Here is a 10,608-nt window from a genome sequence, read left to right as displayed (position 1 = left end):
CTGAGCAATATGGAATGTTCCAAATCGGCACAAACAGTCTTTCAAGTAATCTACCGGTGTAAATTTCTGTCACTAATTTTTTAAGATCGTAACACAAAAATATTGCTCAAGGAATTTCAAATTCCATAGATATTCATCCAAGGAGCCTAAATTCCTTGATCTTGAGACGGGACTTCGACGATAAAATAAGCTTGGTTGGTTCACAAAACTAAGAACCTATGTTGTTACCAAACAAAAATACTCATGACAAGTGTTTTTTGATAAATTCAATTAAACTTAGTTTCATAGGGTTTTTTCTTCTGCTTCTTTCGTTTTTTGTCGGTTAACATTTAATCGACCATTGAGTACTATGCACAAACATAAACATTTGCATGGTTTTATCATTATTTCAGATTGGTGTGTAGTTTTATAGTTGTTCTTTGCTTCATTTACGTTAATACATTAAATAAGGTAAAATTGTAATGTTTTTCTTTTTTATGTTCACTTGCTTGAAGCTTGGCAATGGTCTGAGGTATAAAAAAAATCCTAAAAATATTTTGGAGATGGGAAGTTAATGGATATGACATTTCGTTTTTTGTTTTATGATTCTTATGAATTACTAAATGTTTTGAAATATATATATTAAAACGTATTTTGCCAGATACAATTATTGAAAAAATGTAATGAATAACATAATTTTTGATGATAGTGCACTATGGGTCCGTTGTGTATTTTTACGATACAGTTCTGTGCTGAAAATTTGATAATTGAGAAAAAAGAGGAGGTGTTAAATCATTAAAATAAAACAAATCAAATAGTGACAATAAAAAGGTAGAGAAATAATTTTATTGATTGTTGGTTGCTTTAAGCCGCATTAGCACAAGGCTATATCGCGGCGACAAGGTAGAGAAATAAGGTAATCTTATTTAATGTTTAATTATAACTCAACAACACAATTTTGTTTATGCAAAATATCAGTTTACTTAATTGTAAGCTTTATAAGCCATTCCAGCGGGGTAACCGTAACCATCCCAAGTATCTCCATTGCCGAAAATCCATAAACCAAACCGAACTTTCTTTTTATGTTCTATGCGATGAAGCCCTGCCGATATAGGCAGACTGAAAGTGCTAAAATTGTCCATTCCTTCAGAAATGCTAAAAACACTACTTCGATTATTGAAAGAATATCCATCCAGCAAAAATCCATTAATAGCATCGCTCTGCACCGTTATGCTTATGAAGCTGTCAAACCCGGATGGTACTACGAAATCATATTCATAAAGATATTGATTTACACCCAGAATCGTCATCATAAAAGGATCTCCTTTTCTTCCACTTAACCCATGCGGATATGACGTGACAAGTATGTCATCAGATGATGAAATGAAAGAGATCGTGTTGTAATAAAAATCGAAGAATTCTCTTGCGTTAATGGTTTTTGATATTGTCTTGGTACCAGTCTTAATGGTTAAATTCGTACTGTTTATTACCTGTATACGCACAGTGTTGTTCAAACGTGTCGATATATAAGGAGTTATGAACATATCATCTAGTTGATCAGTAGGTAAAACTGATTCTATAAATGGATTACAACTACCCGCTACAATATTGATTGGTACTGCAGAATTACACTGATTACCGCTAACAACAATTACTGGTTTTGATGATGTTACCATGGTTCCTGATAAATCAGATGTAGTTGATAACTGAAATGTGTCATACTTGTTTACCATTATTCTAATCGTTTCGTTGTTACTATACTGCTTGTTGTCATATGCTACAGATCCACTTTTCAATTTCAAATTTATACTGACAACTGTATTTTGATAACATGGTGTAAGTGCTATCATATTTTTATATCTTGTAATAAATGCAGGTAGAGTTGGTATAATGTATTTGGTAGAGGCAAATCTCGTAGGCATTGATGAATATCCCTCTGAGACTCCCTCTGAGACTACGGATCCAAAGAAAAATCCGTAAACATTTATTCCTTTATCTGAGTGAAGTTCTACGCCAGCCATATGTATTCCATCAGACGGTAAAACACTTTTACTCAGATTATATTCTGTATTACTTTTGTCCATAGTGATAGTCTGAATTTTGTTCTCGTTGAAATAACGAATTGAAAGACGTGTTGTATTTTCTGATGCTACCAAAATTTTCGGCGTTGTCGGTAAAATTCCTTCTTGAAAAATTACCATGAAACTTGTATCTTTTCCACCTGTATAAAATATATAAGTTAATACACAAGTAACAAATATTTGCAAAAAAAGCTTCCAGAGAAAACTAAGCATTTTGGTTATACATAATTCATACTCGAGTCTTAAAAGTATCTTTTGAATTTAATAATAAAATAAATCAAATATACTTCCAATAACTGGGGTTTAAAGTACATTGTGTACCATCCAACAACGAAAAGGATTTGAACAAGAACTGTTGACAATGAGTAAAACTCATATGACATTTATTGGATAATACTACGTATAGGCTGTTGTCTGCTCTATGGTCGAGTTGTTGTATCCCTTTTACAGTCCTCATTTCCATTCTCAATTTGATAGCTATCACCGTGAATATAACAAAAGCACATCAGATACAAATATTATCGGAGACTGCAACCCGAACAGGCACATTTAAATCGTGCCTGTATAAACATATTACCTTATTTTGATGTGTTGTTTAGTGCATGATTTTCTAAAAGGAAATTATATACAATGTAAAACTAGACACTTCATATGATTGATTGATGATTGCATATTATCTCGTGTGAATACACATTTCAATACCATTTGGGAAAGTTAAACATTGTGAAAGTGCAGACAGGACAGTTTTATATTACACGATTTGTCTTTGGCATGGGGACATTAACAGAAGTAAATTTGTAATAAATGGAAATCAAACATGTATTCTTTATTCAACGAAATTGGGGCGACACGACTTTTATAATTCATATGATTTTCATTAAACATTTGTCATTGTATAGTGATTATCGATTACCCATTAGAATTAGAGAGTAGGCACAAATCCATAATATAATGAAATAATCAAAGTTTAACAATGACAGTATAAATACACTAGCTAGCAGGCAAGTGACTCTCAGCCAAAAACCATACTTTGTTTATCAAATTGACTTTGTTTTACTAACAAAATAACAAAAGCATGGTTTCAAATAGCAAATAAGTTGCGTGTATAACCAAATATCCAAAAAAAATAATAATTACCATGTAGTTATGTATTCTGAAATAGCTACATAGATAAGGTGACCAATGACTAGTTCGTATGAAGTATTTTATTTCTTGAATAATGAAGAATAACTCATTGCACAATTTTCTGGCGTCAGGAATTAAAGACAGCTCATTCCTACGGAATTGATGTGCTTTTTATTTTCGAGAAAACGAAAACATACAAAACATGTTCAAAAACTTTAAAGATAGGTTCACATTGCCGATCAGACCAACTCGATCAATCTCGATCAAGACAAATTAAGCGATCGGGAGACTGGTCTGACTCAATCGACAAGAATATTCGGGGTGATCTACCTTGGTTTTCATCGATCTGACTTTCTACCCGAGAGTTTTTGACATGTCAAAAACATTCGAGTAAGGATCGAGAAGCCAGTCACTCAAGAATTTGTCGAGTAGCGGTCGATTTGATCGGGAAAGGATCGTGCAGAGATCGAGTTTGGTCGGAATACAAATAGTTTATCGATCATTATTCGATCATTTCGATCTTTAAAAGATCGCTTCATGATCACAGCGACTTCTCTTATTTTTTTCGTCCCAGACCAACTCGACCATACACGATCTATATGCGACCACATTCGACCACTTTTCAATCTCTAATCGGCCATATACGAGTATTCATGACTGCTACAGGATTCTATAAAAATGTGTGCAGCTCTGATGAACTCTCATAACTTTGCTTCTTCAAAAATTTATTGTCACTATTTATTTTTAACTGTACTTAAACCCTTCCATGAATAGTACGTGTTGGTACTTTTGCAAGGAGGGATAAAGTTTTAAAAGAGAGACAAAAGATATAAAAAGAACAATCGGACTCAAAGGTAAAAAACAAACCGACACAGCCAAAACGAAAAACGGAGCGGACGAGAAGACAAACAGCAGTACACATAGCACAACATACAAAACGGAAAACTTAGCAACACGAAACCCAATAAAACCTGGGATGATCTCCGGTGTTTCGGAAGAAAAGTAGATCCTGCATTTTGGTCCAAAGGATTTGTCAAATAGGAAAGTAAGTAAGGATCAAAATTCATTCGAAGACAGCTGATGAATACTTTAACCTTCAGAGTTAGTTTTTAAGAACATCAATATCATCTTTTACTTGTTTAATGGGCTATTTTTGTTTGACTGTCCGTATTTTCCGCCTGTCCAGAAATTGTAGTATAAAAATAAGAAGATGTGGTATAATTGCCAATGAGACAACTCTCAACAGGACACCAAATGACATAGAAATTAACAATTATATGTCACTGTATGGTCGAATATTTAAAAACACTTTTTTTCATACGCTTTTTGACGCAGTATTATAAAACAAAAATGGACGAGAGACAAATGCTTTTAATTTTAATTCGTGATAGATATATGTAAACAATTTCAGAAAAGATATCCTCTAGGGGATTGAAATTTTATTTTTGGCCAAATTTCTGGGAAAATATGTGACATCTTTACCCTATTTTTGCAATAAAACGCACTTCTGACGTATTAAAATTTAAACTTGGTGCCTTTTGCTAGCTCATATTCGTGTGTTTCTTTGTCAAATATGTTCTCCTATTTATTTGTATTGTAGTCCTGTAATGTTGTGTTGTCATTTAAATGTTGTATTAACATGGACATTAAAGCGGGAGGTTTGACATGCTACAAAACCAGGTTCAACTCACCATTGTTTTCTTTTAAAAAATGTCCTGTACCACGTCAGGCATATGGCAAGTGTTACATTATAGTTCGTTTCTGTGTGTGTTACATTTTAACGTTGTGTTTACTTTGTGTCGTTTGTTTCCTCTTATATTTGAGTGTGAATTCAAATTATTATAAGACGTGTCATGGTACTTTTCTATCCCCAATTCATTATATCCAGTTTCGAAGTTATATTTGGTATTCTAATCAGATTTTGTTTAATGCTTGGTTCGTTTCTGTGTGTGTTACATTTTAATGTTGTATCGTCATTTTCCTTTTATATTTAATGCGTTTCTCTCGCTTCTGGTTTGTGACCCGGATTTCTTTGTTTCTATCGATTTTTGAGTTTTGAACATCTGTATACTACTGTTGCCTTTATCTGTAAACAATTTGTGCAGAAGAAATACATGACCTTTTAAATTAAAACGAAATCTCTTGTCGTTTTGTGAACCGTCATCAAACTAATTGCATCCTAGTTCTAAACCTCAAGAGGGTATAAAAGAGGGACGAAAGATACCAGAGGGACAGTCAATCTCATAAATCAAAAATAAACTGACAACACCATTGCTAAAAATAAAAAGGACAAACAGACAAACAATAGTACACATGACACAATATAAAAAACTAAAGAATAAACAACACGAACCCATAACAACCTAAACCGTTACAATACAGAACGTCGTTTTCAATCTTCCAAAATGCTGTTGTTCATTGTTCCGATTTTTATCCTGAGATCACCCCTCATTGTTGTTGGGGTTCGTGTTGCTCAGTCTTATTCCTTCTTCGATTCTTTTTGTTTACTAATGTTTGTTTGTTTGTCTGTTTGTTTTTTTTTTCTTTTGTAGCAATGGCGTTATCACTTCGTCTTTGATCTTACAGTTTGAATGTCCCTCTGGTATCTTTCATCCCTCTTTTATATAGTTTTTCTAGTTATGTTCTGTTTTTTATATATCTCTGCATAATGAATATATTATCTTTTTGGCTAATAAAGAATCACACATAAGTGTTTTAAATGTAAATAACATACTTTGAACCTACCTAAAAATCTTGAAATTCACAATAAAATTTGGGACTCCAACTTATATCCCTAAATAGTGTAGCCCTCCTTCTATATGACTGCAAATTAACTACACTTTTTGGATTTGTTTTATTTAATCTCAATGATCAAAAAATCCATTTGTAAACCTACTAATTTATATATGATAACTTCAGCCATGTTTACAACATATAAACTCCCTGGATAACCGAATTATCTATTCTACAATGTTACAACTAATGCCTTCATTATCATGTTGTATTTAAACAAACCGTTTTTAAATCTAGCAAAATAAACTCCTAACCACGGTGTATAAACGACAGTACTATACATTAAGAATAGATGTGTCAAAGCGACATATATGACCCCGTCTCAAAAAGTTGAAAAATCTGCAATTTCAATTACACATGTGGACACAAACATGATGGTAGTCTCACATTTAAAAAATCAGCTCAAAATCTGGAGGCGTAAAAAAAGTCCGTATAACTAAGATTTTAAACAATTTTCAAAGTTTGAAACCTTTAATATTGGTAAAAATTAGCGTAGCGGAACGAAACTTTAACTTGATCTGTAACTCATCATGGTTAGCATACATACCAAATATAAAAAAATCAACCCAATATCTGAAAGCATTTAGAAAAAAAGGTTCGTATAACTGTGATTTTCAAAAAAAATTAAGTCCAAAGCCCTAAATTACAGCATAAATTAGCCGAGCAGAGCGAAACTTAAACCTGATCTGTAACTCATCTTGGTTAACTCACATCCTAAAAATCATCACAATATCTTGAAGCATTCAAAAAAAAAGTCCGTATAACTGTGATTTTCAACATTTTAGCAAAGTCTAAAACCCGTAATTTCGGCAAGAAATAGCGGAGCGGAACGAAACTTAAACTTGATCTGTAGGCGTTTAGAAAAACTCCGTATTATGGTTTGTTGTGGAATCACGGAGTGACGGAATGACAGAAAGACAGAATAACGGACAAGGACTAACAATTCAGAGAACCAAACTATTCATAAACGACATAACTCCTTACTTAACGGTAATTATTATAACACAAGAATTGATACCTAAACCTGTCGAAAAGCCGCTAGTTATTTATGTAATTCTCTTAATAATTTAACAATACAATTTTAAGTCTTACAACCACGTTAAAAATGCGTATTCATAACTTGTTAAATAATAATTTTTCTTCCGACGTATTCAAACTCAAGTACTTGAAGACTTCATATATGTTAATGTGTCCTGCGTTGAAAATAATTCTGACAACTAGAGTATATATAGATATAGGGATACAATAATCCTTTTTGTGGTCTGAACGTTCCTGATCCAGTAGAATTAGTACACAAATAAAAAGTAAACCCAGACTTGAGCTTTGGGCCCACCGAATTAATTTTGTTTATAAATTTAATATCTTACCTGAATATTCACATTGTTTACCGAGGAATCCCTTTGTACAGACGCATATGCATTCATTATTAGTTTTTTTTAGAGATTCCACCATTGTAACACGTTGTATGAGTATCTGGAATAAATTAAATCATCTTTTTTAAAGTATTGAACTAAAATGCACAAATACAAATGTGTAAATATCATGAATGTACGTGTAAATATGATATAAAGTTGATATGAACACGTATTAAAGATTAATTACTTTTCTCTAAACGAGGGGAATAAAAAAACTTATTTTCATTTAGATAAATTACAAAAGAAATGGTCGGACATACTTTTGTTTTTATTGCTGATTTCTTCTCCTATTGAAGATACTTGACGTTCAGTAACAAGTCTGTATTAAAACCAGTTGGAGCATATAAACTATGAACGTATAAGACTGTCTCAAATACATGACTAAGTCATCTAACCAACAAGACATAACCGGGAAAAACACATATACATTAATTAATTATATAAATAGACCAATAAACATTCACCACCAAAGGATACCAATGAACCCTTACACTCATACAATACAATACAACACAATATGTTTTATTTCAAAAACACTCCGTCACATTGACATGTGAAACTAGAGGTTAATTATAAAATACAATCACATACAATTAAAGAAATAAATAAAACAATGATGGGGATATTGCATATTCAGTTTGGTTTACAGCCTTGCATATATAGATTTGTAAAAGTTTTATGTTTTACGAAATTCAAATAAATCTAGAATTTCCGAGTGTTCAGAGTTTGACCTCTGCGATCGTATCAGGCTGCGCTCAGCAAAGCATTTTATTTTTCTAAATTCAATCTTTCTAATTCTTTTAGATCAATTGATGAAATGACCCCCACACACATGGGATATAAAGACAAACGCAGTGTGTATGGTGTAAATGTATTAACGGGGGAGAAAAGGACCAGATAAGTGGAGGTAAAGCAACCAACAATCAATCAATCAATAAGTAGAGGTATGTATAAAATACACTTTTACCTATTCCGACACTCAAAAACTCACAAATGAACAATCATACGTTTTAATTCATACTTCACCTTTATGTGGGAATAGGAATAATCAATTTGAGAGGTTTGCCGATCTTTCCTCCTAAATATGAAAACAGAGTTCGATAAGATAGACATAAGAAACAAAGACATTATATGTAATTGTTCATTGTGTTGATTCATATATACCTAGGTCAGTATTCTCCCCGTTTTCACTCTCCCGCAGTTTCGTCCCATTTCGCTTTTCAATTGCTGTCAATCTCATATCAATATCCGCTAATTTCTGTCGTAGCGGAGCTAAATTAGAAAATAAAAACTTTAAATTTCAAGCCGCGACAACTATAACTTAGATTTTCTTTCAAAGGTAAAATTAATGGTGATACCTTAAAATTAATTAAGATATCATAAAAAAAATATTGTTTCTTTCTCGATTATTTGTTATAAGATGACACACATATTTAAGTCATGTTTGAGAAGATGTTGTTTGAGTTCAGACTACAAATTTCGATTGAAATTAGCGATTCAGTGTTTAAGCTATTGTCCATGCTGCAAAATCATAGAGAAACGTGCACGAGAAACAAAATCCTATTTATGTCTGTCCTACCTATTACAATAAAATAGATAACTGTCAGTATAATTCCAGTTGTCAACATATTTATGGTTAGTGCAAGGCAATTAGTTTTTATCCATTTTTTCCACACCAGAACTACCACATGGTCATTTTTTATTTTCTTCTCCTCCATCTTCAAGTCGTCGTATCTATGGTCATCATCTTCTCTTTTGATTTCTTCGTAAACCTGCATTTGTATTTCAGCCATTTTTATTTATTTACGAATTTTATACTACACTTGACATTAAACTAGTTAATGACTTCTACTTGTAATGGTCCTATTAATTTATAATACATATAAGGAAGTATTATACGAAAGAAAATGAACACGTGACAATCATTCGTCAATTTGGATGTAAACATACTGAATTCGTTTAATTGTCATGGTTACTGTCTGTGTCAAGATTTGTCAGTTCTTCGTCTTCCAGTAAGACTTTCCTGCCACATGTTTTAGATTGCGCGCATGAAAATAATTTTAAATTTAATAACAAAAAACAAAAACTGGGTAACATTTATATACAGGTTGTCGAGATTACCGCGGGATTACGAGTTTGTACATTACCATTGGCGACGTTGGCGACTTCAGTGACGTCGCCGTGGGCTCTTTGAGTTGTTATTAAAAGTTATGGCTGAACAGACGTGTTTGTTTATATTAGCGAAAATATCATACTTTTAACCTCCACACAGGTACAAATAAAAACATGTCATTTAATTTACTGACGAAGCTGGGCCTTGAAAGATGCAGGACTCGGGGCAGATACCTTATTGTTGGGCAAGGTGATTATTCTAGGATAGGATAAAACGACTCCTTCCAAACTGCTGTCTTGCATGATGGTATTCTGAATGATTTTGCGTTGCTATTTCTTGAAGGAAGTTCATTTTGTTATCAGCTTATTTGATGTATCGAACTTAGAATAGTTTTTTTAAGCTTATACATCATTAACAGTCGGCTCTGTTTTCTTTCTCACTTGTAGGGCAGTCCATTCTAGATGTTCAAACATGTTACACCACTGGGTCGATGCCACTGCTGGTGGACGTTTCGTCCCCGAGGGTATCACCAGCCCAGTAATCAACACTTCGGAATTGACATGAATATCAATAATGTGGTCATTTTTATAAATTTCCTGTATACAAAACTTACTTTTTGAAAAACTAAGGATTTTCTTATCCCAGGCATAGATTACCTTAGCCGTATTTGGCACAACTTTTTGGAATTTTGAATCCCCAATGCTCTTCATCTTTGTACTTGTTTGGGTTTATAAATATTTTTGATTTGAGCGTCACTGGGGAGTCTTATGTAGACGAAAAGCGCGTCTGGCGTACTAAATTATAATCCTGGTACCTTTGATAACTATTTACTAACAGTTGAAGTGTGATATCTGTTAGTAACATACCTTGCTGCCATTCTTTGAATTATTTCCAATTATTTCCAATCTATCTATGTCATTTATTAGTACGGGTTCCATACTGCACTGACATATTTTTATGTTGATTTGACAAGGGACACCTATGTTTTTTCCATTATAAACTTATTTTTATGAGAGACAAAGAGACTGATGCAAACAAAGCAAATGTTCATACGTTGTCAAAGTTTATATATGTTTTGATAGAATGTAAGCTCTATGACAAG

The 10,608-nt window shown here is 32.8% G+C and overlaps 2 protein-coding genes across 2 annotated transcripts; both read right to left on the bottom strand.

Annotated features, from left to right (window-relative positions):
- Positions 1 to 962: 962 nt before the first annotated feature.
- LOC139492962 (IgGFc-binding protein-like) lies at positions 963 to 2,063 on the bottom strand. The gene has a single exon (XM_071281111.1). The coding sequence runs from the start codon at positions 2,061 to 2,063 to the stop codon at positions 963 to 965; it is 1,101 nt and encodes a 366-aa protein (XP_071137212.1).
- LOC139491878 (uncharacterized) lies at positions 1,944 to 9,238 on the bottom strand. Its single transcript, XM_071279794.1, has 4 exons — positions 8,973 to 9,238; positions 8,558 to 8,665; positions 7,346 to 7,451; positions 1,944 to 2,200 (listed from the first exon to the last, which is right to left on the bottom strand). Exons 1-3 carry the CDS (start codon positions 9,184 to 9,186, stop codon positions 7,405 to 7,407), a joined length of 369 nt encoding a protein of 122 aa, XP_071135895.1. The 5' UTR covers positions 9,187 to 9,238; the 3' UTR covers positions 1,944 to 2,200; positions 7,346 to 7,404.
- Positions 9,239 to 10,608: the final 1,370 nt, after the last annotated feature.

The sequence above is a fragment of the Mytilus edulis genome, chromosome 10 (genome assembly GCF_963676685.1).
Source record: "Mytilus edulis chromosome 10, xbMytEdul2.2, whole genome shotgun sequence".
Classification (NCBI taxonomy): Eukaryota; Metazoa; Mollusca; class Bivalvia; order Mytilida; family Mytilidae; genus Mytilus; species Mytilus edulis.
This window is presented reverse-complemented; position numbering and strand designations above follow the sequence as displayed.